The sequence below is a fragment of the Saprolegnia diclina genome, assembly GCF_000281045.1.
Source record: "Saprolegnia diclina VS20 unplaced genomic scaffold supercont1.18, whole genome shotgun sequence".
Lineage (NCBI taxonomy): Eukaryota > Oomycota > Saprolegniomycetes > Saprolegniales > Saprolegniaceae > Saprolegnia > Saprolegnia diclina.
The window spans coordinates 392,857-417,516 of NW_008246085.1; the positions used below are offsets into that span (position 1 = coordinate 392,857).

Genomic DNA, 24,660 nt, shown 5'->3' on the forward strand with positions numbered 1-24,660 from the left:
TTGTCGTCCATCGGGCCAAAAATAGGTCGCTTGGTCGTCGATGCCAACGTCGAGGCTCGGTGCGCAAGCTACGTCCATGCATCTTGATGCGACCGTGTTCATTAGGCGATGGGGCCTCGTCCACCGCACCTTTGTACGCGATGATACTGCTTGCATCTGACTGCCAGCGTAGGAAAGGGTTGACAAGCCGGTCCGGAAGCATCAAGGAGACTGCCCGACGGCTCGATGGCAAAGCGCTGCCACTCTTTGGTCGCCAAGGCTCCGTGGTCACCGCCAAAGGCGATGGCCGCGGTATCAAGAGCATGTACGACATCGCAGCATCTACGCTGTCGATCACAACGCCGAGTACGTAGGCCATCGCGCGGGGTCAAGACAAGCCACTATCTCCACATGGCACAGAAAGGTCCGCCCGACGTCAAGCAGCTCATGGGTAGTCTCATCGTCTCGTCATGACGCTCGCACTCACATGCGCAGAGGACGTCTACCTCGAGATGGAGCGCCAGCGGACCCAAGGGCTTTTGAAAATCCCGCTCAAATTTACCGATTTTTACAACGCCGGTGCGTCCAAAGCATCAAATTTCCGTCGAGGGCCGACAAAGTGCGCAGACATTATGGTGCTCTTCGTGCACGCGGCCATGGACCACGTCGACTCGATCGTCGGGCTCAAGCTCCTCGAGAAGAACAGCGCGGCGATGCCCGAGGGCCGCCTGCGCGCCAATCAGCTGCACGCGGAGACGCTGAGCCACCTCGCGACGAGCTACTCACGCATCGTGTTGCACTGCAGCAACTTTGAGCGCCAAAAGGAAGACGAGATCTTCTTCGAGTGCGTCTACTACTTTGCGTGCGCGATCGTCAAGATCCTCCACGCGAGCGAGCACTGGCAAACCATCGAGGAGGAGCTCGGTCCCTACGCCTCGTCGTCTCTCGACGTGTCTCATATTTCTTGACTAGGCTACGCCTTCCGGGGCGAGTCGTTCAACGTCAACGGCCGCGGGTACGTGTCTGCTTTGATTGCGTGGTGCAGATCACGATGGTAGACATTTGCGCGTCGAGCCGGTCGAGGCCAAATTGCCGCCGCCGCGCTTTGGCGCCACGGCCGAAGCGGCCGAGAACCTCCGGTTCGTCACCGCGAGTACGAACGAGCGCTACGGCGCCTTTATCCAAATGGTCGGCGTCAACTCGATCGTGTCGCGCGTCGACAGCACAAAGGCGCGCGTCGACGCCAACTTGCGCATCGCACAGACGATCCGCGACCGCATCCACGCCGCGCACCGCGCCGAGTTTGTCGCGCGGACGACCCAAGGTACGACGACCACGGTTCGTTTCTTAGCGGTGCTGGGTCTAGAGCTCGAATTCCAGAAACGCAACGCGACGCGCATGGAGGTCCATGGCCACGCGCCGTCCAAGCCGATGCACGGGCCCAGCTCCCACGGACCGTACAGCCCCCGGCTCAACATGCGCGCGACGCTGGATGCGCGGTCGCCGGTCGTTGCGCGTATCTTGCCGCCGCCGAGCGAAGCCGGGAGCCCGCGCAAGTAAACCGGCGCGCGGCAGCCTGTTCCATACACTACTGTTGGCTGACGGGCTCATGTAGACTGGTTGAAGTCCAGGCGCCGACGAGTGGCAGTCCAGGCCCACCGCGGGCCACGTCGAGTACCATCCTGGACCGACGACAGGTTGACGTTATGTACCGGTCGTTACCCTCGCAACCTCAGTAATCAAGCTTAAAAAGGCAAATATATTATCAACTAAGTATTACTAGGCCCTAAACCCACTTGCGGGGCGAGGACGTGGCCGCGGCCTTGGTCGTCGTCGGCGTCTTGGCGGTCGCCGCCGTCCGGGACGTCGCCGTCATCTTGGCGCGCACCGACACGGTTTCGCCCGGGCCAATCGAGTGCCGGCTCGGGCGCGTAACAGTGCTGAGCGCCTTGGCGCGGACCACGGGCACCGCAGCGGCCACCGACGCAGCGGTCGGCGCCGTCACCGACGACGTCGTCGGCTTGACCGGCAGACTCAGGCGCCGGCTCAAGGTCGACCGAGTCGTTGTGGGCTTGGGCACGACTGGTGTCGTCGTTGCCGTCGAGCGCGCCGACTTGCTGCTGACGCTCGAGAGGCGCGACGACGTCGATCCGATCGACGCCCGCGGCGCGCGCTTCTTGACCTCCGGTTCGGGCTCGCTGTCCGTGTTGAGGCGCTTCCAGTCGTCGTCGTTCGGCTCGTCGTCGCCCGATTGGTTGGACGCCTTGCTGCTGAGGTTGGACGCAGCCGTCATCGTCGTCTGGAAGCTGTTGGAGCGCGTCTCGAGCTCGTCGCGGAGCTGCTCGATCTCGGCGCGGAGGCGCGTGAGCTCCTTCTCGCTCTCGCCCTTTTGCTTGGCAAGTTCATCCTTCATCGTGAGGAGCTCGCCCGACTCGACACTCGTTTGCTTGGCCGCGCCGAGCTCGACCTGGCTCACGCGCGCACCAAACTGCAGCGAGCAGAGGCTTTCGCCCACGTCGGCCACGTCGGGGCTCACTTGGAGCATCATGAGCGCCTTCGCGCCGCCCGAGAGCATGTCGCGCAGCGTAAACGTGAGCTTCGAGTTGCGGTATGGCACGTGCTTGGCCTTGTGCTGGAGCGCGTGGACCACGTCACCGAGCGTCGAGAGCGACTTGTTGATGTGCTGCGCCTCCTTGAGCCGGTCGCCCGTCACCTGCGTGCGCGAAATGCGCTCCGACCCCGCGAGATCCACAAGGCAGAGCGTGCTGCTCTTCTTCTCGAGCGTCTGGCGGCTGGCGCTGTTGACGTACACGAAAATGATCGCGTGCGACCGCGAACTCTCAATGTTCATCTTGGTCGAAGCCACCGAGCGGTTCTTGTGGCCTTCGTCGAGCACGTGCTGCACCTCTTCCCACGACGAGACCGGGCGCGTCTCGAGCGAGTCCTTGGCCGTCACAATGTCCTTGGAGAGCAAATCGCGCGGCTGGTCGTTGTAAATCTCCTGCATACTGATCGAGATCCGGTCGTCGTACAAGAGCTGACGCGCCGTGCTCATCTCAAAGAGCTGTTGGAGCGCGCGCGGAATGATCCCCGGCGCACGCGGCTCGCCGACCATCGAGTACGTCTTGCCGGCGCCGGTTTGGCCGTACGCGAGCACGCACGCGTTGTAGCCGTCCATGACCGAGCCCACGAGCGGGTCAATGTGCTCGTACACCTGTTCTTGCGTGCTCTCGGGGCCGTAAATCTGGTCAAAGACAAACTCCTTGCGCTGCGACGCGACAAGGAGCGTCTGCGGCTTCGGGTACATGTACGCGCTCTCTTCGTTCGTCGCGACCTTGAGCGGGCGGATGCGGCAAAAGACGCGGATCTTGCCCGACACTTCGTGGTACTTTTCCGTCATTCGCTTGCGCTCGAGCGTCTCGCGCTGGAGGTGGTCGTACAGCACCGTCTCGCGGTTCTGCGACTCGGTCATGACGCTCTCCATCGCGTTCGTCATGTACTGCTCCATGTCCTGCACCTCAGTCGTGAGCTCGCTGCGCATGTCGGCCAGCTCGGCCACGAGGCCCTGCGTGTGCTCGTACAGGCTGTTCGCCTTGGCCTCGACGGTCGCCAGCTGCGCCGTCAGCGCCTCAATGTCATCTTCCTTGGCCTTCTTGTCCGTCTCGACCGCCATCAGGTGCGCGCCCTGCGACGCAAAGTCGTCGCGGACCGCCCCGAGATCGGCGGTCGTGGCGGCGAGCGAGGACTGGGTGGCCTCGAGCGTTGCCGTCGTCGTAGCGAGGTCGGTTGTGAGACCCGCAATCGTCGCGTTGTGCGCAGCAATCGACGAGTCCTTGTCGCTGACGACCACCATGAGCGCCTTGAGCTTGGCGTGGAGGTCATCAATGTCGGCCGTGTACTTGGTGTGGAGGCTTTCGGTTTCCTCCGTGTGCTTGGCCGTGAGGCCCGCGACCGCGTCGTTGTGCGACGCAATGAGGGACGTGAGCTTGGCGTCATGCTCGGCGAGGAGCGAGTCCGTGGCCTGCGCGTGGTCTTTCTTCAAGCTCGACGTCGTGTCGAGCAGGTGCGCGTGGAGATCTTCCGTCGCCTTCTTCGAGTCGTCGAGGCGCGCATGGAGCTGCTTGGCCGCGACGCTCGACTCGTGCTCGGCGCGATCTTTCCGCAGCACGGTCTCCTTCAGCATGAGGTTGTCATAGGCAAATCTACGAAACCACCATTTTCAGACGTTAGAGACAAGGCAGAATACGGACGGTCGACGATACCGTTCAACGTTCATCTTTTCGGCGGCGAGCTGCGCTTCGAGCTCGTGGATGCGGGCTTCCGCGTCCTTGGCCTAATCTTTATGAGTCATGGCGTCTTGTGCACGGGTATGCCTACCGCAGTGTCGTTGTACATGGATGCGTTGCTGGACGTGCGCGACAGTTGTGGCTTGGCCTTGGCAAGCGGCGCCTTGGCCGGCGACTTGGCCGACGTCTCCATTTCTTGCAGCAGCAGCGGCAGTGTGTTGACGAGGCGGCGCATGTCAATGTCTTCGTACTTGGGCAAGAAGAGCTTGAGCGCGTCGAGCTCTTTCTTGGAGACGAGGAGGCGCGCGCCGCCCTTGCAGGTGACGACGAGCACGTCCTGGCTTGCGCCCGCGTTCACGAGCTCCGTAGGCGCCATGCTGCCTTGCGGCTGGTACTTCTCGTAGAGCACGGGGTGCATGGGAGAGGGCTGCATGATGGTCGGTCGTCGGTCGTATCAGAGGAGCGCCGCCGGACCGGAAATGACCACTTGGCGTAACCACTGGCAATCGCGTTGGCTGGCAATTTTTCATTCGCTTTCGCCGACGTATACAAACACCAAGTGGTCGCGCATCTACGTCGATCGTGGCTCGCGCGAGAGAAGCTCGCCACGCGCGCTGATTGGCGCAGCGTTCATCCAAGACGCCTTTTTAGCCAATCAAAACACGGTTTGTAACACCTTTCTTGGGTTGGCGCTCGGAGACGAAGAAGGGGAGAAGAAGAAGAGGGGGATCAGCTGAGCCGCTATCTTCCCGTCACATCCGCGCTGCGTCCAGTTGCGGATTGCAGCGGCCTCGATGATACTCGAGCGTCACGCCAACACGATATCTCGCTATCTCTTGCTCCATGGTGAATGTATATATTCGATCTATCGACGAGCTAGCTATCTATGCACCCAGTCATGAACGCGAGATGGATCGCTGCTCAAAGACAAGCACGCAGCGAACGGCGGCAGGTAAGGACGCCCCGCGCAAACGTTGAAGGCCTGTCATCTCGAATTGGGTGGATGCTTGTCAATGCTCCGACCTCTGAAAATGAATATGGTGTTCGCGCCACTTTGGGCGGCTGTTGACCAATTGCTACAGTGTATTGGAGCCGCGTTGGGTGGCTTCTCGAAACATGAGCGCCCTTGTATGCCGACGTGATAGCGAGCTGTTCCCACCACTTTGCACGGGCTTTGCCGTCGTACAGTAAATGGGAGGGGTCATAGTAGGACCCACCATGCTATTTCGGCTTCTTGGCTATGTCGTCGGGCTACTTGGCTACCAAAGGTCAAGTCACTTGAAGGTCGCGTCGGAAGCTGCTCCACGTGGCGCTGACGCGTTATTATGAACCCTACGAGCGATGACCTCGATCGGCACGAAACCCATTTTACTGGGTAGCTGCGCTCGTCCCAGCCAACGCTCGCAAAGTCTGGGTAGGTGTCGTTTCAGTCACGGAAGCCATCGTCCCGAGCTTCGATCCTCGTCACCAGCGTCGCTGTCGCTGACCACCTTGGTCGACGAAGCGGGGACATGTAAGGTGGTTGGAAGAGCTAGCAGAAAGAACTAGGCGGCGGCGGTCCACCAGAATTCGCTTCCGATTCATGGAGTTCTGGCTACGCAGTCTCCCACTCAAGCGTCGAATCTGACGTCCTGTGATAGGCTCGAGGGCGCTCTTAGCGTCGTTGTTCATTTCTCTAACATCGACTACTACTATGGGGCTGGGGCGGTCGCGTCTACGCAGCCAGAAGGCGGTGCCGTCCATGTGCCAGTCCCATCGCTGCAAGGCTACGGCGCGTTGCGCTTGGATGAGCAGCCAACCCGTAACTCTCTGTCGAGACTTGCGGTCATTTGCCCACATTGCTTCGCCTCGGTGTCACGCGCGCCTTGAAGTTGAGTTGGAGTTGAAGGCCGTATGTAGTAGTACTAGTATGCGTTTTGGTTCCCACTTGCGCAGTAGCACGGTGCATAAATCTGCTGTCGCGTGGCTCTGGCATGCAGAACACCCAGGACCACTTGCAATTCGCTACATCCACCAAGGCTTGGGCCCGTTCATTTGAACCCTTGCTAGCATCTCCTACCACGGCGGTCTACCGAGGCCAACCTTCATCTGTCACATGCAGACACAACTGAAACGGCTCGGTCGACGGTTTCGTCCTCAAGTGACGTTACTCCTTGCGTCATAGTGTACGTTGCCCTGTAGACTCGACGAGAAACGACGACAATAACGCGCGACGACAGGGACGTGTAGTATTGTGTCGTGGGCTTGACTACACATCTCGAAACTCGGCATCTTTGATGGTCTTGGCCCGCGACGACGACGGCGCTTGGTGCAACAAGTCGATCGAGTCGCCCGTCGCGCTGTTGACATCTAGGGAACGCATGAGGCAACTAACTAGACTTAGCACAATGTACACTGGAACTGCTGGTACGACAAGTTGTTGTTGGCGTCGACCGTTGCTTTCACGCGGACATAAGCACGTGACAATTGTCCACCAATGGGGAACGAAGCTTGAATGACGCCGGCACCGTTGACCGCTACACATGGTCGTTAGAGTTGACGTTGCCTGCAATGGCAATGGCGGACTCTGCTCGACGAGCTGCTGCGGCGAGCCGACTTGGACACCGAGGCCAAACTGGCGAGTGATCGCAGGGTGCCCTTGGAGCCGCTCGTTTGCGGCGTTTTGAATGGTGGCGACACGCCCCATCGACTGCTTCATGGCGCCGCCCACGAGGCTGAAGAGGCCCGTCATGAGCCCTTGCAGCACGAGCGGCATCCCGGCTGTGAGCGGGTTGCCACCCCGGGCCTTGGTGCGACCCAGGTTGTTGAAGAGCGCATTGTTCTTCGAGGACGAAGACCACGCACTGTTGCCACCTCGACTGTCTCGAAAGGAGCGGTAGAGACCGTAGGCGCCGAGGCCGATGACTCCCGTCACAACGACGCTGAGCGCGACTACAGCGAAAAGATCGATATACGGTTGCAAAGGCAAAGTGTTGTACCAGACGAAACGACCACAAAGACACCGACTCCGGCGACCACGATCGCGCCGGCCTTTGCCTTGTCCTTCCAATTCGCATTGCGCCAGTCGTCCGGGCTCGTGTACAGCGTGCGGACGGTCGTCGACAACGGCTGCAGTGCGCGAGGCAAGAGGCGCTGCGGCGAGCGGTTTGCGTGGTGCCACAGCTGGCGCTGCCCGAGCACGCTAGCGCGCATCGATGGAAGCAGCACCGTGACGCCGCGTCGCTGCTGGAGAAGGCGCAACATCGTTACTGGCCAGCTGCGCGTTGTGTGACGACCATCATTCCGGGACCAGCAGTCTGGTCGAAATGTACTGACCAATCGAGCCAGAAAGGCCAAGACGATGAGCGGGATTCGAACGGGGGAGTCGGCGTGGCTCCAGAAGGTTCGCCGCCACCGCGGTCGCCGCGCGGCTCACGCCTGAAGATAGGAGATCACGCTCAAGGCGCCATCGCGTGGCTTCCACCGTACGCTGCCCGTCGTCCTCTTCCGGTGATACTGGGTCTCACGTCGATGCTTGCACCATTAGTCGTGACCGATGAAGTGTACAAGCAGGTACGAGGCCACGAGGCTGTGAGATCGTTGCTACTATGACGTGCGTAGATTCCCGAGATCCGCCACTTTTCGGTCGGTACGGCGACGCTCTTTGTCAAGCATACGTCAGCATCGCTCTCGCTCAACGAAAACTGCGACCCGGACGTTCGGTATTTGTTTGTCCAACGTGCGTCTCGCTCAAGTGCATTAGCATCGACATGGAAGGCGCAATGAACCGCATTGTGCCAGAGAGCTGGAACCGGTGATCCGACTTGCGAGCTTCGGCGCGGCGCACCTGACGACGACGCGTTGCGATAGGGAATTTTTCCGCCACACGATGGAGGGTGACGGTACGCCGCCAAAGGAGGTCCATGGCTTCAGCTCAATGCGCTAGACGACATGCCGGCGCACATCAAGTCGACGCTCATCGGCGCTTCCATCACGGTGCCCGTCTCGAACGGCAAGTTCAATCTTGGCACGTGGCAAGGTATATACGCCAGACAATGCTAAAAACGTTGCTTTCTCATGACGGTGGTAGGTATCTACTTGTGCGAGCACCGCGACGTGGGCGGCTGGGGCAACGGCCACAACCGCAAGATCGTCGTGACCATCAACGGCCTCACGACCACTTAAGATCGCAAAGGCGCTCGCTCAATGACACCGGTCTCCATCGGCTTGTTCTTGACGAGTTCGTTGGGACCGTACACCCCCTTGTTGAGCCGCGTGAGCGCGTACACACTTGTATTGGGGCCGAGAAGCGTGCACGGGTCGGTCGCAACATTGCAACCGAGCTGGCTGCGATCACCGAGGATGACGCCGATCTTGCGTCGCCCCGTGTCGTACGTGACACCGTCGACGTCGATACACACACCTGTACCCGACGACGGCGCCAGAAGCGTCAAGTTGGCCGTCGACACTTGGTTGGCGAAATGGCTCTTGTAGCCGCAGAGGCTGTCCCCACAGTAGCCTACAACGTTATTTGCGTCGTACTCGAAGCAATCGAGTACAAGGTACCGGGGTGGCAAAGCTCGGCGCGGTCCATGATGAGTGCGTGCTTGACTTCGCAGCGCAGAACGACGCGGTCGCCGATGAGCACGTCACCGCGCAGGTATGCACCGTGCCGCAGCGTGCAGCTTTCACCAATGATGGCCGGGCCTAACACACCACTAAGATATGATTTCCCGATGACATGGCTCTTGATGTACCTTTGATGTATACGTGGGGCTCGATGACGGTGTTGGCCCCGATAAAGATTGACCCCTCCGAGACATCAAAGACACCGCCCATGACGCGGACCCCGCTCCCCAGCACGAGCTGCCGATCGGAGTGGTCGCTGTAGTTGAAAATCGAGCAGAGTTGCAGCACTTCAGTATTCTCCGTGCTGACATGGACCGTGGCATTGGCAGTGCCGCTGCACGGCACGATCGTCGTCGGGCACAGCGGCTCATGCGAGGCCAGCCACGATGTGATGTAGGTCTGCAGCTTGTCAAGCACACTAAAGACGCTCGGTGCGTCGTCGAAAAGAGTGCTATGCTTGAACCGACCGATCTCGGTAAAGTAGAAGCTCGGGCGCAGCGCTCGGGGCACGTCGCCCGCATCGAGGGTGGCCAAGCGGACAACGCGCTTCTTCGCGGCGAGGGTTGGCGCTTTCGCCTTGTTGTTCGCGAGCAAAGATGAAGGAGAGGATGGAGGTGCTGCTGCGCGGGCGTAGTAGACGCTAATGCAGGCGCAGACGACCGAGCATGCAACCGCAAGAGCCGCGGTCGCTTGGCCCGACATTGCACAATGGCCCAATCTATCCGGATAATCTCATGGGCGCGATGGGATTGGCTGAAATTGCAAAAGGGTCGCTGGCTGATTTGCTGCCACTCGAGAAAATCGATATTGGATTGGTCGGGTGGGATGAAATGTGGCCGCCTCCAACATGACGTGGCACTCGTGCCGTCGATCTCTGGAGGTCGAGCACGTCTTCAGCCCTATCGAGCACTCAGATTGTGAGCGCTAAGATCTCCAAGAGGCTGCATGTATCGGCGCCTTGTACTTCACTTCGCTGCCGTCGGATACACCTGTCTGTCGCTGATGGCCTTGATCAACAGCCAACAAGCTTGCGATGGCCACATCGACCTGCGACGATCCTTCACCCTTCGCAGTGTCGCTGTTGCAATGAGCTCGTACCCTCTACGTACTTCGCCTCACCGCACATCGCATCGCTCCACCAGTGTACTAGTATGCATACACGGAGACTGACAACAGAAATCGAGGACTGGGGTGACGACGGCGCTTGCGTTTGATCCACATGGGATTGCCGCATCAAGCTCAGCTTCAAACACACAGAGACATCAGAGACATGCTGGACATGCTCAGATTGCGGAGTGCGAGCCACCACGCTACGCCTGACGTCGCTCTCGGAAGCCGTCGAGTCCACAACAGCTTCCACAAAGCAAATTCAGCAGATTTTTGGCGCCGACAGAATATTTATTTAAACGTCTTGCAAATGCTATGCTTCATGTTCCAAATGCAATAAAATACTGGCGCATGTCCAGAAGATCTGCCTTGGCCAAGACAGTGCTAACATTTTAATCTTCTGCCTACAAACATCAAGCTCATTAAATAAAAACAAACAATGCAACCACGCCTGTCTTCTGCGTGAGCGCTTTTCTCACGACGTTGCACTTGGTTAAAGTATACGTGGCGATGGCGGTGTCCCACGCTGTGATACAAGCCAATTTTTGGTTCATTGGCAAAGATGGCAACGACGTCCGACTTCTTCATGCAAGGACCCGAGTCCGCGACGTCGCCGACGAAGAAGCTGCTGGCGCATCCGAGCGCAGTCGCCCGCCACCTCCAGCGCCGCCGCAGCACCGCGGCCAACGCACCGATCTTCAACGCGCCGACCACCTCCTTCCACCGGTCGGACGCGCCGATGCGCCACTCGATCGGACTCGATGGCCGGTACCCTGAGCCCATGGCCGACCGCGCGCCGTACGACATTGTGTGGGACAACGCGTTCTTAGGTCTCGTCTTCCGCTGCAACTCGAAGAACCAGTGCATCATTCGCCGCGTGGACGCGAACGCGCCGCCCGAGGTCGTCCACGTCGCGCATGTCGGCGACGCACTCATCGCGTACAACAACCAGCCCAACCTCAACTTTGACATGCTCATGGAGCGGCTGCGCAACCCGCGGTTTCCAGTCACACTCTCCTTTGCGCCGCCGTCGCAGGCGCTGCCCGTGTCTCGCCCGCCGCAGCACGGACGCCACAGCCTCGAGTTGCCGCGACCACTGCACATTGAGATCCCGCGCGGGACGCCTTCGATCATTCAAAGCGACGTGAGTGGCAGCATCATTAGCTCGGAAGATAACGACGCCATGTACGCGACGTTTGAGGTCGTGTGGAACGAAGGCACGCGCCTCGGCGTGAGCATCATCAAGGTCGGCGCGTTGCCGTCCGTCAAGGAGCGCGTCGAGCGGCCTGCCGACCCGTCGCTGGCGCAGATCCAAGCCGGCGACCAGCTCGTGGCGATCCAGGGCGTCAACACGCTCGACATTGGGTACCAAGCGTCGATTGTGCTCCTTCGCGACACGCGCAAGCCTGTGCGCCTCTTGTTTCGCCGGCTGGTAACGTCGTCGTGTCGGCCCGACATGAACGACTCGGTCTTGTCACAGCCCGGGCCGCCGCCGCGCGAAACCGAGTACTCGCTCGTGTGGGAGTCGGGTCCACTCGGGCTCACGCTCAAGAAGGACAAGCTCAAGAACGAACTCATCGTCACAAAACTCCAAGACGAAGGCCTCGCCGCGCGCTCCAAGCTCTTGTCAATCGGCGACATTCTCATCTCGATCTCCAACGTCCAAGTCGTCGACCTCGGGCTCCGGGGTACCATGGCGTACTTGAAAGCAGTGCCCAAGCCCGCCGTCCTCGTCTTCCACCGCGTCGCGGGCACCGACCCGGATGCCTCGGTCTCGAGTCGCACGTCCATCTCGAGTCGGACGTCGGTCTCGAGCCGCATCTCGTCCGAGCCGCCGCCGCCCGCGTACGGCTTGCCCGTGTCGCCGCCCGCGTACATTCCACCTGCTGTCGTCTCCAAGCCCATGTCGCCCCCGCCAGCGTATGCGGCCATCATGCACCAACGGTCGTCGCAGGTGGTCGAGAGCATGGCCAAGCTCGAGCTCACGCCGACCGAGTCGAGCGAAACGACCGACCAGCCGCAGCCGCTCTCGTTTGCACCCAAGAGCTACCGCGCGCCAGTTGTCCTTGCGCCTGTCTCGGGTCGCTCGACGTACTCGGACCTCGACGACTCGGGGCTTGTTATGGGCGTCGACATGCCACCGATTTCGACGCTGCCTGGGCCTGGTACGGTCAACGTCGTGTGGTCGGGCGGTCCGCTGGGTCTCACGCTCAAGGCGACGGGTGCGCGCGTCACGATCAGCCGAGTCACGGGCAAAGGCGAGGCGGGTGGTCTCGACATGCTCCGCGCCGGCGACATTCTCTCGGCGATCAACGAGGTCGAAGACCTTACGCTCGAGTCGGCGACGATCATGCTCAAGACGCTCGAGAAGCCCATCTTTTTGCGCTTCACGCTGCAACAAGTGGAGGAAGAGCTGTAGATAGTAAAGAACCGAGATAATTTAGACCTATTTTAACAGCTATCCATGTATCCACCGAGCGTCGATGACCGTCGTCGTCCCCACACGTCCGATCTTGAGCCCCTCTGCCAATCGGCGCCAACTTGAAGTTGTGCATACTCGCTGATTGGTGGATTCTTGACGTGGCTGATCACGAGTGTCATTTTTGGATTTGCGGCCACGATGGAGCGCAGCCCACTGCTGGACGCTCGCCATCCGCTGACGACTTCGGCCAAGAGCTCTCGCCTCGGGCGCCTCGAGAAGATGGCGATTGCCGTCGGCCTCATCGCTGCCCTCTCGATCGGCGCCGTTGTCTACTCGGCGCAGCACGCGTCATTGGCGCCGGCGCTCGCCGCCACCACGGCCCTCGCGACGCCCACCGAGTCTGTGGCCACAACGGCAGGCGACTTTTCTGGCGACTTGCGCCAGCGCTGCGTCGAGTCGTACTTCGAACAGACGCTCAACCACTTTGAAGCGACGGCCGAGACGTACCAGCAGCGCTACTTTGTGTGCAGCGAGTTCTGGAACCAAGACGCGCATGGCCCAATCTTCTTCTACGTCGGGAACGAAGCCGACGTCGAGCTGTACCTGAACCACACGGGCTTGATGTGGGAGAACGCCCATGAGTTCGGTGCGCTCCTCGTCTTTGCCGAGCACCGGTACTTTGGCAAATCGCTGCCCGCGAACGCGACGACGCGCCTCCAGCACCTCTCCTCCGAGCAGGCGCTCGCCGACTACGCCGTGCTACTCCGGCACATCAAAACGACGCGCAACGCGTCGACGAGCGCGGTCGTTGGTTTTGGCGGCTCGTACGGCGGCATGCTGGCGACGTGGTTCCGCCTCAAGTACCCGCACATCATCGACGGCATCGTGGCAGGCTCCGCGCCCGTCCTCTCATTCCTCGGCGAAGACCCGCCGACCAACGTCTCGGGCTTCTCACAGATCGTGACGTTCGACGCGACGCCCGCTGCCGGCTCGTCGGCCAACTGCGCGACCAACGTGCGCCGCGTGTGGGACGTCATCTTCAACGCGTCCACCAGTGAAGCCGGGCGGGCAACGCTGCAGACGCACCTCGGGCTCTGCGACCCAGTGGCGACTGAGGCTGACGGGCGCGCGCTCGCCGACTGGGCCAAAGCCGCGTACGACTACCTCGCGATGGGGAATTACCCGTACCCGAGCTCGTACATCATGAACGGCGTGAACGTGTTGCCGGCGTACCCCGTCCGCGCGGCCTGCGAGCCCCTCGCGCCGTCGTTCCCGTCGACAAAGACGGGCGATATCGCGCTCCTGGATGCGCTCCGGGCGAGCGTCGGTGTGTACTACAACAGCACCAAGGACGTACCGTGCTTTGGGATGGGCCAGCCCTCCAACGAAAGCCAAATCGACGGCGAGTTCTGGGACTACCTCTTCTGCTCCGAGCTCTACATGCCCCAGGACCAGGGCAACGGCCTCGACATGTTTTGGACGGTTCTGCACAACGTGACGGCCGACGCCGAGCGCTGCGCGGCCACGTGGAACGTCTCGATGCGCCCGCAGTGGGCGACGACCGTCTACGGCGGCCGCAAAGCGCTGTCGCAGTCGAGCAACATGGTGTTCTCCAACGGCAACTACGACCCGTGGGCCGGCATGGGGGTGCTCGAGGATCTCAACCCGACCGTCGTCGCCGTCAAGGTCGAGGGCGGCGCGCACCACCTCGACCTCATGTTCAGCCACCCGCTGGACACCGATGCCGTGCGCCAAGCCCGCGCGACCGAGAAGGCCCATATGTGGAAGTGGGTCCGTGAGGGTCGCCCGTAGTAGGGATACGACGATGGCTGTAACTGAGGATGCAATTAAGGATTGGCTTACAACGGAAAAGGCTTTACTTGCCGCCTTGGCTCGCGCGGTTGGTTTGCCCGAGGAACTCGGCGTACGAGTACGTGCCGCCGTTGAAGCTCGCGCGATCTTCGACTAGCTTCCAGAAGAAGCGACCTTCGCCCGGCGCGCCTTCGCGCAGCACGTGGAGCTTGAGGAAGGCCGGGCGGTCTTCGCGGATCGCTGAGAAAATGTTGTGCAGGCGCGTGCCAAGGTCGTCTGTGGGCTCGACAAGCTGGAGTTCGCGCGAGTCCACGCCGTCGATGGTGTCGGTGCCAAAGAGGCTCTGGAGGAAGCGAGGCGAGACGTTGCGGCCGAGCCAGAGGTGCAGCGACACCGTGTCGTCCAGCAAGAAGGCGCCTTCCGTGTTGAGCCGGTCCACCGAGAGGTTGACCACGGGCGGCAGCTGGATCTGTTGCGCACCGGCCGTCGTCACGCCCGGCGGGAGCTCGCCTTCGGCGATAGGCAGGCCGGCTTCTTGGGGCATCTCGAGGAGCGAGAAGAGGCGCGGGTAAATAAACGTCCGGGACAGCGTCACCGAGAGGTTGTTGAGCGTATACTGCCACGCCGACCGCTCGTCCGAGCCAATGTCGTTGCCGCCGCGGAACGCCGGGTTCTTCATGAGCGACATCTACACGGACTCGATCAATGTCCATTCATCCTACGTCGATACGGCCAAACAGTAACGTACAATGTACAGCGGCAGCAACTGCAGAGACTCGGGCAGCTGGAGCTGGTAGCCCGTGCTCGGGTTGGCCCCGTACGCACCGCTCGTGCGGTATGCGCGCGCAATGTCCGACGCAATCGTCTGCAGCTTGGTGCGCGCCGTGTTGAGACCGCTCTTGAGCGCGACCTCGAGGGCTACCCAACCATTTGCGATTGTCCAATATGCTGCAAAAGGAAGGTACCGTTTTTGGCGATCAAATTGCACATCGCGTCAACGTCGACGGACCGGAAGACCTCGGCATACACTACACATATCGCGAGATAAGAATATAAGAATCGACATGTCGCAAAGGCGTACGCTTGGTCACAGGCACGGCGAGCGTGTGCACGCGGATGCGGCGCTCACCGCACGACGTGGTGTAGAGCAGCGCCGACTGGACGCAGATGACGCTGGCCGTCAAGAGCGCGTCGTTGTGCTCGAGCTCGATCGCAAAAGCGGCGTCGCGATGGACGTTGGGGAGCGCGAGGAGGTCCGGGCCGCGCAAGAACGAGTTGCCGTAAAAGTTGGAGAGGCGCATGCCCTTGGTCGCACGGACGCGCATGACGGCCTCCCACCCCGTCTCGCGCGTCAAGCAGTGCTGCAATTCGGCCGCAAACTTGTCGCCATCGACAGACGCCGAGAAGTTGGGGTAGTAAAACACTTGGCCGGCCGAGTACTTGGACATGCACCCGAGCGACGCAAAGTCCGTGTACTGCGGCGAAAAGAGGAACGTGTCGACGCTGACTTGCTGCCGGCAAAACTCGATCGCGTTCTTGCGGTAAAACCTGCGTGTTGTGAGAATCCTGAACCGAGATGGTGGTGGGACGCGTACGTGTCGACAGCGTTGAGTAAATTGTGCTCCTTGTCCGTGCCAAGGAGGCGCGTATCTTCGCGGTGCTTGAGCGCGCCCTGGCCCGCTGTCGGGAGCGAGCTCTGGAACACGAGCATCTTGCCGCCCACCGAGGTCTACGATGCGACGATAAGATCTTGGTGCTCGAGCGCATCGTGGCGCACCATGAGACGGAAGGCGGCGCGAATCGCCGGGCCCAAGCACGTGTCGGGGTTGCGCGTGCCTTGGTGCATACGCGGCAGCATCTCCAATAAGCTCTCAATCACATCCCGCGAGTCGCTATGTTAGAGCCTAAGTCGACGGCCAACACGATATATGGGCAGTCCACCTGAGGTTGACGAGGAGCTCGTCCGGAATCGGAATGAAGAGCTCGTTGATGTCGGGGACGATCATCATCTGCGGCGTCTTCAAGCCGGCCTTGAGGTTGTAGAAATGCACCGCGCTGTCGTAGGTAATCAAGCCAAAGCGCGTGCGCGGGTCGCCCGGGAGACTGTCGAGCTGCGACTGGATCGTTTCGGCGGCCACTTGCACCATGCCACTTGCAATGGCCTGCGCCGAGACGTCAATGACAAAGACGTAGACGGGCGGCGTCGGCGGTCGCATCATGTACTCGGACGACGCAACAATCTCGACACTGCCGCACAGCTCCGGACGCTACAGGATGGACATGAGGGATCACGTCGGCGACGCAGAAAAAGTCGGGAATCAGCGCACCTCGTCCTTGTCTTGGCGCTGGCCGTCCGGACCCAAATGGCAAAAGTACGAGCTCGGCACTAGGGACGCGGCATGAGACAAGAAGCTCATAAGGTGGGGTACCGTCGTTGGAGACACCGCAGAGGTTACAGCGCCACCGGCGGCCGTTGTCGACCCACTGCACGAACGGGTTGATGTACGTGCGGCACGACTTGCAGCGGACAACACCCGTAGCGCCAAAGTTGACGACTGGCAGCTACAAGGTGGCATGAGCACGCGATGCCGTCGCACGATCCGCGCACCTCCTTGCCGCCTTCGGGCTCGGCGAGGGGCTGGATGATGACACCCATTGGCAGGGCCGACTTGGTCGCGTGCTCTTGCGAGTGCGGGAGCGCGTTCACCGTCATGCGCATAAAGCGAGGGTCGCACTGCGCCGCCAAGGACGCTTCCGAGATGGCGCCAGGCGGCGGCATTTGCTGGCCATACCCGCCCTGGTGAAAGTCCCCACTCGGAATCCCGCCCTGCTGCGCCGGTGGGTACTGCCCTTGCGGGTACTGTCCCGGCGGACCAGGTGGACCTTGGTTCGTGGGAGCACCCTGGTACATCGGACCGGGAGGGCCTTGACCCATCGGCGGGCCTTGACCCATCGGCGGGCCTTGACCCATCGGCGGGCCTTGACCCATCGGAGGGCCTTGACCCATCGGCGGGCCTTGCGGCGGACCACGTGCCATGGGTGGGCCTTGATGCATGGGACCGGGGGGACCTTGATGCATAGGGCCTGGAGCACCTTGGTGCATGGGACCGGGACCTTGGCCAGGAGGGCCTGACGGGCCAACAGACATGCGGTTGAACGCGCTGTTCAGGCCAGCATCCGGGCCAGGTGCGCCCACTTGAGGCGGCCCTCGCGGCGCCGCACCATATTGCTGAGGTGGCGCTCCCATCTGTGGCGGGCCGCGCGCAGGGCCGCCGAACTGCTGAGGGGGTCCTTGGCCGGGAGCACCAAACTGCTGCGGGGCCGCGACCTGCGGCGGGCCACGCGGGCCACCGAACTGCTGCGGAGGTCCTTGACCAGGAGCGCCGAGTTGTTGCGGTGGCGCTTGGCCCGGAGCGCCGTACTGCTGCGGTGGCGCTTGGCCGGGAGCGCCAAACGACCGAGGTGCGGCCGGGTTGAAAGGCTGCGGCGGGCCCCGGGCGCCAGCCGAGTTTGGCTGCTGGAAGCCACCAGGTGCAGGCGGTGGCTGGCTTTGACCTTGCTGTGCTGGGTTGAACGGGCGGAAGGCGCCTTGGCTGCCCGGCGGCTGCGAGTTGAACGGTGGATTCATGTCCCTCGCCTCTATCTTATGCGCTTGGCGATACCTACGTACGTCTTGATGAGTACCTTCATCAAGCTACGTTGGTTGATCGCAGCACGCTGGAGCAGGCTGCGACCATGGTCATCTTCGAGCGACGTCCATCGGCCAGGCGCGTACCTCGCTCGACTTGGGGTCGCCGTTTGCGTTTTGCGTTCGTGGTGGAGTATTAGGAGACATCATTTAGAAGAGGTTTTATTGAGTTTCACGGGCACCAGCCCCCTCCTGTGTGAAATGACTGCGGTGTCAAATGCGCATGGGGCCATTTCATTGGTCCAGGCCATGTGTGCGAACAATATTGACCAATCAGATGCGTACAAGTCGCCGGCCAAAGCAATAAGATCCAAGACACGGTCCAGCGGCCGCGGAGAGCGCCACGCGCAACAGAGACGACCATGCCACGGACAAGCCGCGCGCAAGATGGCAGTCATCATGCTGCTTCGTCCTAGGGACATGGAAGCCAACTACCTCGTACGTAAGTCGATGCTTCTCGATGAGTGGTCGGGCAATGCTATCGACACAGCAGGGCTCAGGAGCACATCAGGCCAAGGTCGTGGAGCCACGAGTCGTCAAGGTTTGAGACGGCCGACTACAAGGAGGTGGTCTTCATGTCGGAAGACTGGTGAGCGGCAGATGGTACTTAAGCTGTCGCAGCGTCAACCGTTGATCGTAGTAGTACTGCACCGGTCAAGTACGTGCCGGCGGGGCGAAGAGTTTTAGGAAGAGTTCGGTTTGTCACTTCATTACATCGCTTAATGGTGGTCCACTCCACGTTGTCTCCCCGTGAAGGGTACCGCGATGGGTAGTCCAAGAGTCTTGCACACCGCTAGAAGAAGGCGCAAGCGCACTTACTTCTTGACAGCGGCCGCCTTGACCTCAGAAGCCTTACGGCTGCTGCGGCGCTTGGCGATCTCCGAGGCACGGCGGTCCTTCTGCTCCTTAACACGCTACAGTGCCAATGGTGAATAAGGAGCAGGAAAAAGCCCCGAGGAAGACAAATGTTAGTCGCTTTCCTGATGGGGCGGAATGAGAGAGGGCGGCGTACCTGGGTGTAGAGGCGCGAGTACTCGGCGGCGTCGCTCTTGACCTTCTCGCGCTGCGAGAGCTTGCGAGCGGCGATCTGGCGCTTGTGGTGGAGCGTGCGCGGGGTGACGAGGCGCTGGATCTTGGGGGCCTTGTCGTTCTTCTTGCCCGTCTTCGAGTCGAACTTGCGGCGGATGACGTACTTGCGGACATCGTCCTCCTTCGTCAAGTTGAAGAGCTTGCGGATGTTCGAGGCACGCTTGGGGCCGAGGCGGCGCGGGATGTGGCCATCCGTCAAGCCGGGGACATCGTTGTCGCCAGCCTTGACGACGACGAGGTTGAGGACCGAAAGATCGGGGCCGACGATGCAACCGCGGACCGACTTGCGCTTGCGCTCACCCTTGCGGCGGGGACGGTAGCACGTCTTGCCCTTCGAGAGAAGAAGGCGGGCACGGCCGTTGGTGAGGACACCCTGCTTCATGGGGAAACCCTGCTTGTCGTTACCGCCCGAGATACGGAAGACGAAGCCCTTGAACTCCTCGCCGAGGTGCTCGCCTTCGACTTCCTGCGCCATGCGCTTCTCGTAGAAGGCGCGGAGCTTGAGCTCGTCATCGCATTCGATGACCTTCTGCATCCCGGTGTGGGGGTTAGCGATGTTAAGCTTCATGGTTTGAGTGACTACGGAAGGAAGGAAGCATGAGGCGCGTGTTCATAGAGGGCCAGGAGCGCAGGCGTCTACTTGGGCGCTAGCTCCATGGGGCCGCGAGGTTTCTTACCGCTAAGACAAACGGACAATGAAAAGCACCAGGGGCGCTGCCTACTTTGACACCAATAAATTCCATGCCACTTCGAAGCCAACCATTCATTTGCCTGCAGCCAATCACGAGCGAGAACCATTCCACCAATCGCACGCGATGAACCAGTTTCTCGTCCAATCAGCGCGCGAATTGATACGCACCAATCACGGACGAGATTACACGCGTGACAACCAAGATGGACCCTCCCGCCAGCACGCGGACGACCGGCGAAGCAGGCGCCTCGTGCTCGGGGCGATCGCGATGATACGACCTCTACCGTAGTAGAATGAATGGGGTCGGCTTCGAGACGTGTGCTAGTCTCCGGTTGGAAGCGTAGACGGTGTCAAGGCAGACGCTGTCGCCGGGAGCGGACGCCGCGACTAGCACACCAGCCATGCACACGCGAGATGCTACGCTGGTACCTCGTGAGCACTCTAAACAAAACACTCTAAACAAAGCGGTCAAGCAGGTTTCGGCTAGCTTTTTTATTACAGTACACGTTGCGAGCGAGTAAGGACTTGCGGTGCGGGTTCTGAAATGCTCGTACCGACATGACTGTGTCGTGAGCGTGGTCAAAGCCATCCAAAATGGCAGGTGCACCCTCCTTCAAAGTGCACTGTAAGTCAAGGCGGCGGGCCGAGGTTGGACGCTTTCTTGTCGTTGAAATAAGTTTCTCTGCTGTGTCGAAGGTTTTTGGATCGAGTGTCGGTCGGTCCTCGTCGTGCTGGCGAATAGGGGCGGACTGTGGAGTTCCGTGGCGCTTGCACTACGTACGAAAGGCGAGGCTTCCCGTCATGCTACTTGTAATTTGACGCGGACGGAAACAGGCGCCTACGACCTTGTGCACGACGAACAAGATGTGTACCAATCGGCAACCAACGCAGGGCGGAGCGAAGCGCGTTGCCCGAGCCCCCACAATCATTTGGGCACAGCCTCGTATCCATTGTGTCTCTCGCTTCTGCAACGACGCAAGCTGGATCAAGTCGGCGAGTCTCTCGACACGAAGAGCAAACAGCCGCGTACTAAACGGCCATGTACTAGGTGCCAATTGTTGAGCCAAGGGCATGGTCAAATTCATTTTCAGCCATGCTGCAGCTGCTGCAAACACCCAAGGTCTCGCCATCAGGTGCACACACCTGGACCACGTCCATCTCGTAATCGTGAGCCTTGGAGCGCCGAAGCTTTGTAGATCAACCACGGATCATGGACCACATTCCACGGAGTTGTGGGTTGGACGAGCGTCGCGCCCTCACACAACGACTTGGTGGCTATGTGATGCGCCATTTCCCTTCTCGCGATCTAACTACAAACACTCAAAAACTTGTTCGATCGTCTCGTCCAGCGCGCGGCGAGCGTACTGGTACGAATAGCACGAGGGTTTGTTGGCCGCCAACTTACCGACGTCGCTTCTTAGCCGCGTACCGGTAGTCGAGATTCGAGCGTGGAGCTTATCAACACGGCTGTAGGTAAGTTAGCAAGATGTGGAGAACGAAAGCCTAACTCGTTGCGGCCGAGCCTCGAACAATTCTGTCCATTGTGCTGTGGACTGCTGAACGCCCTCCATCTGAGGGAATTCCCCCTGAAGTCCCCAGAAGTTCGCTCGAGTTGAACTTTACCGGGAGCCAATCAGCAATGCGGGATCCGAGACCAATCGTATTGGGCGCATTTCCATCGCCGCCGAACAATGGGGAACTCTGCCTCGACGCCTGCCGCGCCGCCCGCTGCTCCTGCTGCCGCCTGCCCCGTCAAGCACGAGGCTCCGGCGCCTGCCGCCCAAGGCGGCTGCCCTGTCAAGCATGACGCTATGCCGGCTGAGGGCGGCTGCCCCGTGAAGAAGAAGGGCCCGGTCTACAACGTGTACAACCAGGAGATCGACCCGACCAACATGATGCCTGTCAACCCGAACCAGGAGCCCAAGGACGGGCAGAAGTACCCGCTTGACACGAACCGCGTCCAGTCGACGATCCCCAAGGGCGGCACCGAAGGCACGTGGTCGTACCCGTCGGAGCAAATGTTCTTCAACGCGCTCAAGCGCAAGGGTAAGGGCGAGGACGTCCACGAAGGCCACATCAACACGATTGTGAGCATCCACAACAACATGAACGAGCGCGCGTGGGAGCAGGTTGCGGCCTACGAAGAGATGTGCCACCCGGGCTCCGAGACGAAGCTGCTGCGCTTCATGGGCCGCCCCGACGACTTGACGCCCCTCGCGCGCCTCAAGCTGCTTCTCGGGTACGCTCAGGCTTTCACCACCTAGTAGTAGATGTCTCACGCTTCAGAACGTAGCCACGGCAAGCCCTTTGACCGCCACGACTGGATCGTCGTCCGCAAGGACAACACCGAAGTCCGCTACGTCATCGACTACTACTTTGACGAAAACAAGACGGCGGAGGACAAGGTGCCAGAGCTCCACGACGCGACGAGCGTCAAGTCCATCTCGATGTACGCGCGTCCGGCCATCGATGACATTGGCAGCCTCGTCGACCGCATCAAGTACCCGATCCTCGACTTTTTGAACGGCCAGCGGACTCCGGTCTTCCCCAAGCCGTCGGCGTCGCAGGACGACGAGCCCGCGGCCACGGACAAGCTCTCGGTCGCCGAGGTCGAAGAGACGTTTGGCAAGATCCAGGCCAAGTGCCACAGCTGCTTTGTCGACGTCAAGACGTGCGACTCGGACGAAAAGTGCGAAGCCGCCGCGACCGCACTCCAGTTTTGCATGGCGACGATCTTGTGCCAGCCGCAGGCCGCGCAGTTCTCGGCCGCGCTCGCGTCGGGCGACGACGCCAAGATGCAGGCGGCGTACGAGACCATGGGCACGTGCGTCGAGTCCTTTGAAGACCGTGCGCGCGACGCCATGGCGCTCCAAGCGCGCCTCGTCCTCGAGAAGAAGAAGAACGAATCCTAGTGTAGTAGCATTGTATAGACCGCTTAGCAAACAACCATCTCTACGCGCGGGTGTTGTGCTCACATCTCGTCCAAGTCGAGAATGTCATCCTCGTCCTCATCATGGGTTGGTGCTTCGTAAGCCTCGTCGACCGACTCGGCAAAATGCACCTTGCTCTCTTCGTCCATGCGGGCACGGCGCTGGCGCTCAACCTCGGCGGCCGACGGCTCGGTTGCCGGCGATGTCGCCTTCTTGGTCGTGCGGCGCTTGAGTGTCACGGGCTTTGTGAGCGTCTTGGTCGCCGACGCGACGGGGGCAGCTACACGCTCGGCCACAAACTGGTCGACGGCCAGCTGCTCAAAATACGACGTGTGCGGCGTTGCATGGAGCGTGATGACACCCGCTTCGTCCTTGGACTTTTGAAAGAGCATAACGCGGTGGTCCCGCTTGGTGGAGGACGGCCAGAGCGACTCGACCGAGAGCTTGAGAATGCCCGCGTCGGCCCACACAAACTTGGCGCCGCGCTGCGCGTGCATGAGGTCTTGGAGCCATTTTTTCTGGAATTGCTCGAGCTTCTTGTTCGCCGCGCGGTACACGAGAATGCACGGCGCGGACTTGGAGAGGCACTTGTCGTCGAGCTGCGCCGTTGTCTGGATCTCGTGGAGCTGCTTGGCGGTCTGCGCGAGCGCTTGTGCTGCCAGGGCGCGCGGCTTTTGCAAATAATTCAAAAAGAGCTAGCCAGAAGATATTGCGTCGTTCCGTGAAGAAAAGGCGTCGTATGTACCTGCTTGGGCTTTTCGCCGTTGGCGACCGTAAACACGGTCGGCGAGATGTCGCGACGCATGCTAAACTTGCTAAAGACACTCTTCCCGGATGGGTGGAGGTCGTCGCAGTCGAGGACACCAACGTGCATTTTGCCGAGGAGGCGCTCGGACGCCTTGTCAAAGACCTCAGGCAGCACCGTGTCGGCGTTGGCGCAGAGCACGACCCATGGCTCGCCCGACTTGAAGACGCGCTCGACGAGAGGCGCGTCGTCGAGGCGAATCTGGTGCAGACGTGCCTCCGAGTAGCTAAACTGGATGAAGAAGCCGGCAAAAAGTGCGACGATAATGGAGCCGACGACCGAGAGCGCGAGCCAGTGGTCGCGCCACATGCGGTGCTCCATGAACATCTTGAGCTCCTTGGCATTGCTCGCGCCGCCGCTTCCTTTGCCACCACGTGCCATGGCGTCAGCGAGGTGCGGGAAATGGTCAGGGAAAAACCACTCGATACAATACTCAAGTCAAATAGTTTCTCACGCCGTGCGATTCAAATGAGCCAATGGCCTTCGAGGATACGCCAACAAGCGACAGGATTGGTTCAAATTCGGTCGTCGGCAACCGCAGATTGCCACGCTGCACACAACCAATTGGAGCACCGGGTAAAATCCATGGGTAAAATCCCACGCGTCCCGTGTGTTTTACGTGAAAAATGATTGTCGGGACATCCCTTCCGTCCCACCTCCCCGTCCCGCCCAAGCCGAAGTCATTTCGCACACCTGCCTACACACTCGCCCGAAAAGGTGGCGTCGCAGAGTTGCAGTGAAAGCAAAGCGGACCGTGAAGAGCCTTTCTCGTCCAAATGTCCCTTTCGAGCTCCGTCGTGATGTCAGCACTGCCAAGATTGCCAGTCGTCACCTCGTGATGCTAAATGGCATGAAAAACTTAGTCTCTGCAATCAGAAATGAGTTGCCGCTTGGAACAAGACGGCAGTTGCTTCGGGAAGGGACGGCTTCATGGATACGATGGGCACGGCCTCGCGCTCGCGAATTCGCGAGTCCTCGCGATGTCCCGTTTTTCACATTATTCACGGCCTGTCCACTCCAAGCCAATCCCGAGGCATCGCAGTGGATTTTTTATTCTGGCCAATCACAGCCTCGTAGGGAGATTCCACGGAAACGATTGGTGGAAATCACAGTCGGCGTGTTGAACTGACGTGCGGCGCGTCGAAGAATCTTCCGCGTGTATACAGCGCGATCCAGAATATTATTTTACCATTATCCTTTCAAATACCATCGCTTTTGTATGGCGGTGCGAAAGGCGGGCATT

General features: G+C 60.4%; 12 protein-coding genes across 13 annotated transcripts; 5 read left to right on the forward strand and 7 right to left on the reverse strand.

Annotated features, from left to right (window-relative positions):
* Positions 1-4: 4 nt before the first annotated feature.
* SDRG_06637 lies at positions 5-2,028 on the forward strand. Of its 2 annotated transcripts, XM_008612428.1 has the most exons (10): positions 5-59; positions 106-133; positions 173-304; positions 354-430; positions 475-558; positions 607-903; positions 952-994; positions 1,038-1,303; positions 1,346-1,535; positions 1,595-2,028. In XM_008612428.1, the coding sequence occupies exons 1-10, from the start codon at positions 41-43 to the stop codon at positions 1,716-1,718; spliced, it is 1,260 nt and encodes a 419-aa protein (XP_008610650.1). In that variant the 5' UTR covers positions 5-40; the 3' UTR covers positions 1,719-2,028. The 2 variants fall into 2 exon arrangements, with proteins under 2 accessions (XP_008610650.1, XP_008610651.1); XM_008612429.1 differs by having other exon boundaries at positions 43-133; positions 1,346-1,743.
* On the reverse strand, positions 1,719-4,880 carry SDRG_06638 (hypothetical protein). Its single transcript, XM_008612430.1, has 3 exons — positions 4,357-4,880; positions 4,242-4,312; positions 1,719-4,181 (listed from the first exon to the last, which is right to left on the reverse strand). Exons 1-3 carry the CDS (start codon positions 4,696-4,698, stop codon positions 1,766-1,768), a joined length of 2,829 nt encoding a protein of 942 aa, XP_008610652.1. The 5' UTR covers positions 4,699-4,880; the 3' UTR covers positions 1,719-1,765.
* A 1,593-nt stretch (positions 4,881-6,473) lies between these two features.
* SDRG_06639 (hypothetical protein) lies at positions 6,474-7,519 on the reverse strand. Its single transcript, XM_008612431.1, has 4 exons — positions 7,244-7,519; positions 6,831-7,196; positions 6,659-6,781; positions 6,474-6,614 (listed from the first exon to the last, which is right to left on the reverse strand). Exons 1-4 carry the CDS (start codon positions 7,506-7,508, stop codon positions 6,514-6,516), a joined length of 855 nt encoding a protein of 284 aa, XP_008610653.1. The 5' UTR covers positions 7,509-7,519; the 3' UTR covers positions 6,474-6,513.
* Positions 7,520-7,605: 86 nt separating this feature from the next.
* SDRG_06640 (RalA-binding protein 1) lies at positions 7,606-8,429 on the forward strand (the record flags this gene model as incomplete). The annotated part of the gene is made up of 8 exons (XM_008612432.1): positions 7,606-7,647; positions 7,693-7,729; positions 7,792-7,817; positions 7,866-7,966; positions 8,008-8,058; positions 8,115-8,146; positions 8,191-8,283; positions 8,335-8,429. The coding sequence occupies 8 exons, from the start codon at positions 7,606-7,608 to the stop codon at positions 8,427-8,429; spliced, it is 477 nt and encodes a 158-aa protein (XP_008610654.1).
* Positions 8,426-9,575, reverse strand: SDRG_06641 (hypothetical protein; the record flags this gene model as incomplete). Its single annotated transcript, XM_008612433.1, has 3 exons — positions 8,426-8,763; positions 8,811-8,951; positions 9,002-9,575. The coding sequence occupies 3 exons, from the start codon at positions 9,573-9,575 to the stop codon at positions 8,426-8,428; spliced, it is 1,053 nt and encodes a 350-aa protein (XP_008610655.1).
* Positions 9,576-10,488: 913 nt separating this feature from the next.
* SDRG_06642 (hypothetical protein) lies at positions 10,489-12,463 on the forward strand. The gene has a single exon (XM_008612434.1). The coding sequence runs from the start codon at positions 10,543-10,545 to the stop codon at positions 12,397-12,399; it is 1,857 nt and encodes a 618-aa protein (XP_008610656.1). The 5' UTR covers positions 10,489-10,542; the 3' UTR covers positions 12,400-12,463.
* Positions 12,464-12,591: 128 nt separating this feature from the next.
* SDRG_06643 (hypothetical protein) lies at positions 12,592-14,379 on the forward strand. Its single transcript, XM_008612435.1, has one exon. It carries the CDS (start codon positions 12,601-12,603, stop codon positions 14,212-14,214), a length of 1,614 nt encoding a protein of 537 aa, XP_008610657.1. The 5' UTR covers positions 12,592-12,600; the 3' UTR covers positions 14,215-14,379.
* Positions 14,279-17,221, reverse strand: SDRG_06644 (hypothetical protein; the record flags this gene model as incomplete). Its single annotated transcript, XM_008612436.1, has 10 exons — positions 14,279-14,902; positions 14,963-15,132; positions 15,180-15,242; positions 15,296-15,762; positions 15,810-15,943; positions 15,992-16,106; positions 16,156-16,481; positions 16,542-16,600; positions 16,644-16,776; positions 16,823-17,221. The coding sequence occupies 10 exons, from the start codon at positions 17,219-17,221 to the stop codon at positions 14,279-14,281; spliced, it is 2,490 nt and encodes an 829-aa protein (XP_008610658.1).
* A 158-nt stretch (positions 17,222-17,379) lies between these two features.
* On the reverse strand, positions 17,380-18,303 carry SDRG_06645 (hypothetical protein; the record flags this gene model as incomplete). Its single annotated transcript, XM_008612437.1, has 2 exons — positions 17,380-17,731; positions 18,188-18,303. The coding sequence occupies 2 exons, from the start codon at positions 18,301-18,303 to the stop codon at positions 17,380-17,382; spliced, it is 468 nt and encodes a 155-aa protein (XP_008610659.1).
* A 292-nt stretch (positions 18,304-18,595) lies between these two features.
* SDRG_06646 (40S ribosomal protein S6) lies at positions 18,596-19,718 on the reverse strand. The gene is made up of 3 exons (XM_008612438.1): positions 19,669-19,718; positions 18,915-19,570; positions 18,596-18,816 (listed from the first exon to the last, which is right to left on the reverse strand). Exons 2-3 carry the CDS (start codon positions 19,557-19,559, stop codon positions 18,718-18,720), a joined length of 744 nt encoding a protein of 247 aa, XP_008610660.1. The 5' UTR covers positions 19,560-19,570; positions 19,669-19,718; the 3' UTR covers positions 18,596-18,717.
* Positions 19,719-21,319: 1,601 nt separating this feature from the next.
* On the forward strand, positions 21,320-22,818 carry SDRG_06647 (hypothetical protein). The gene is made up of 2 exons (XM_008612439.1): positions 21,320-21,921; positions 21,976-22,818. Exons 1-2 carry the CDS (start codon positions 21,374-21,376, stop codon positions 22,592-22,594), a joined length of 1,167 nt encoding a protein of 388 aa, XP_008610661.1. The 5' UTR covers positions 21,320-21,373; the 3' UTR covers positions 22,595-22,818.
* Positions 22,654-23,798, reverse strand: SDRG_06648 (hypothetical protein; the record flags this gene model as incomplete). Its single annotated transcript, XM_008612440.1, has 2 exons — positions 22,654-23,307; positions 23,358-23,798. The coding sequence occupies 2 exons, from the start codon at positions 23,796-23,798 to the stop codon at positions 22,654-22,656; spliced, it is 1,095 nt and encodes a 364-aa protein (XP_008610662.1).
* Between the last annotated feature and the right edge of the window lie 862 nt (positions 23,799-24,660).